This window comes from Crocuta crocuta, unplaced genomic scaffold (genome assembly GCF_008692635.1).
Source record: "Crocuta crocuta isolate KB4526 unplaced genomic scaffold, BGI_CrCroc_1.0 scaffold541, whole genome shotgun sequence".
In the NCBI taxonomy this organism is placed as follows: domain Eukaryota; kingdom Metazoa; phylum Chordata; class Mammalia; order Carnivora; family Hyaenidae; genus Crocuta; species Crocuta crocuta.
Genome location: NW_027531901.1, coordinates 829,182 through 832,359, shown reverse-complemented (window position 1 = coordinate 832,359; position 3,178 = coordinate 829,182). Strand labels below are relative to the sequence as shown.

Here is a 3,178-nt window from a genome sequence, read left to right as displayed (position 1 = left end):
CCGCGCTTCCCGCTGCAGGACACGACCCCCGACGAGCTGCTCTCGGCCGTCATGACCGCGGTGCTCCAGGACGTCCGGCTGAGCCCCTCGCAGCTGGGGGACATCTGCGTGGGTGAGCGCGCCGCGTGGGCCCTGGGCCGCGCCCCCCGCCCACGCCCTCCGGGCCCTTCCGGGGGCTTTCACCGCGCGGAAAGCCCTGGCGCCCCTGGCAGTTGAATTGAATTGCTCCTTAAGGACTCCCGCCTCCAGGCACTCTCTGCCCCACCCCCACCCCACCCCGACCCCGAGTTCTGCCTGTTCAGTCTCTCAGAAAGCAGCGATCTCAGTGACGTGCTAACACCCAAGCGCCGGGCGCAGGGATGTGCGGACCCCGTGGGAGACGGAAGGCCAGGGTTCTGTACCCGTCCTGACCGCGCCGCCCCCGAACGAGGGGCCATCAAAAACCGTGCAGTTCAGCCCGGGACAGTTTCAGCAGAGATCGCACCTGAATCCAGGGTGCGGTGACCCTTACCCTCCACCCCTACTCCTCCAGCCAGAAACAACAACAGGGCCAGAGTCCCAGGGCGCAGGCACCACCCCTAGGCCGGGAGTCGCTCTTCCACCTCCGACGCCAGCAGGGCTTGGCCGAGGCCTCGCAGGGAGCTGGGCATTTTCGGAAGTTCATTTCCATGACTGACAAGACCAGTTCGATTACCGACCGGCAAGCTTTGCATCGCGGTCTATGTTTCCTTCAAAGGCAGGCCCCAGGCCACTGCGCACTGATTTGGAAAAGCGGGGTGCACAGGCAAGGGACCTGGTGGCCCTCGGTTCGGTTGATGGTATGATCAGGCCGGTGATCGGTGACTGGCTCCTTGAACTTCTAGGAAAAGGGAACCTGCCGAGGGCTTGTGTTGCTAAAGAAAGATCTGCAGCGTCCCCTTTCTAGGCCTCACAGCTCTACCTTCGTATCTAGAGTGCTGTCTGGCTCTGAGTAAGGTCTGTCGTCCGCAGGAAATGTGCTGCAGCCGGGGGCCGGAGCGACCATGGCCCGAATCGCCCAGTTTCTGAGGTAAACTTGTCCAGTTCTGGCTGTGGGTTGTTTCTGACTGTCGAGTAGGCTCAGGCCGCAGGGGACGCGGCCTGTGCGTGGAAGAGGCTCCGGCTGGACGCCAGGCCTGGACGCAGTCTGAGCCCTTGGCACCCTGTTCTCGTGGACACTGCCTTCCCCTGCTTTGGCCCTGACTTATGTTTTGTTTGTTTTGTAAGTCACGTATGCACTCAATGTGGGGCTCAAACTCACTACCCCAAGGTCAAGAGTTGCATGCTCTACCTACTGAGCCAGCCAGGCGCCCCTCCTGTACTTCGGGTGAAGGATGCATTCCTGGCTCTGAGCCAGGACAAACCGTCTTTGGGGACAGACGTGCCCTGGAGATCCAAAGTCTGCTTGTTGCTTTGCCTTTTTTAAGTGTGGACTCTGTCTGCTTTTCCAAGTGGACCCCCTGGGGTAGGGAAGGCACCCTGAAGAGTGGCTTTGAGCTGTTTACAGCCAGTTGGGCAGGCTGGCACCCCCCAAGGCTCGGCACATCCGCAGAGACCAGGGGACACGGCGGAACCTTGGAGCACGGGGTGTCCCAGGAGGGGCCCTGGTTAAACTTGCCCTTCACCACGTGCTGTTCTAAGACGGGAGAGGAGTGCTTCAGTCATTTTAATGTGTGGATTTAAGAACCACTTAACCTTGGGGCGCCTGGGTTGCTGAGCTGGTTAAGAGTCCAACTCTTGATTTCAGCTCAGGTCGTGAGCTCTTAGTTCATGAGTCCAAGCTCCAAATCGGGCTCTGTGTTGACAGTGCGGAGCCTGCTTGGGATTCCCTCTCTCTCTCTCTCTCTCTCTCTCTCTCTCTCTCTCTCTCACCCTCTCACCCTCTGCCTCTGCCCTGCTTGCCCCCCCCAATAAAATAAACATAAAAAAAAAAAGAACCACTTACTACACTGCGCACTCGCAGCTGCCTGGAGAGGAACTAATAGGAACGTTAGCCGGTGGAGGAACGGAACTGACAGGCTGCCTAGCGTGAAGTTCAAGGACTCCCTGGCTCTGGCTCCAGACTCCCCCTCCAGCCTGCTCTCCCAGCTGTCCGTTTGCCTTGACTTTCCCTCGTTCAGCCAGCCTGTCTGTCCCCCGTCTTCCCTGAGCTGGCGATCCTGCCCCCAGGTGTGCCGTCCCCATCTCCTCTCCGTGCACGCGCCGTTCTGCCATCCTGGCCTGGCTTCCCTACGCTCGCAGGCTTCCGGAGGCCCCTTCCCCTCCAGCGGTAGCGGTGCGCCTCCCTGGGGTGCGCCTCCCTGGGGTGTGCTTTTCTGTGCGCCGGGCGGGCGGCCTCTAGGGCATGTGAGGGTCCGTCACGTGCCTGGATGGAGGAGGTACTCTGTGAACACCTGTGCGTCGGGCCAGGAGGCGGTGACCAGGTAGGAGGGAGTCAGGACACCTGGGAAGGCCTGAACAGGCTGCGTGGGCTCGGAGGCTCCCGATCGGAGGCAGCAGAGCCTGGCCCGGCTCAGGGGTAACCAGTGCCGGCTGCACCAGGGTCACCCAGCATGTTCACCCCCTGAGGTCCTGAGTCCAGGGCTCTGAGGGGTGCCTGGGGTTCCCGCAGGGCTCTGTGCCCTGGGCCGGGCAGGGTACGTGAGGAGGGGCGGCCCCGCCAGCTCCGAGGACTGGGACCAGCGTAGGGAACGCACCCGAACGGGAGGTCAGGGCGCTTGGTACCCGTCAGGGGTTCTTCGTGCAGCCGGGAACAGGCCTTCCAGACAGAATCGGAACAGAAACGGTTACTAGTGAGGCTGATGGCTTCTCACTTCATGCCTGAGACTTTTGTCTGTCTGTCTGTCTGGCTTTTGTTTTTGTTTTGCTTTGGTTCTTTGTCCCAGCAGTAGATCCCCTCCTCTGTTGCTGTATCGGAGGAAACAGAAGTATAATTTTTCCTTCTTAATGTTCAAAGGGGGAGAGAGAAGGATCCCTGTGGCCCCATCAGCTTTCCTGGACTTTGGGCTGTTTTTGACCTTGGTTGAGGAGAGTCACGGGGAACGGGCATGTACTTACGGGGCCCTGGGGAGCAGGCGCCCGCAGAGGTGGGGTCTGCTCGGTACGGTTGTGCCTGCAGTGGGGACGGTTTGTTCCCCCGGTGTCTGCAACCCTTGGGGGG

General features: G+C 60.8%; 1 protein-coding gene across 1 annotated transcript in view; it reads left to right on the top strand.

The window, feature by feature from the left end:
- Positions 1–3,178, top strand: part of ACAA1 (acetyl-CoA acyltransferase 1) — a 14,681-nt gene that overhangs the window by 865 nt on the left and 10,638 nt on the right. Inside the window, exons 3-4 of the mRNA XM_077774009.1 lie at positions 19–112; positions 991–1,048. Coding sequence (XP_077630135.1) covers positions 19–112; positions 991–1,048 — 152 coding nt within the window. The remainder of the gene's footprint in view (positions 1–18; positions 113–990; positions 1,049–3,178) is intronic.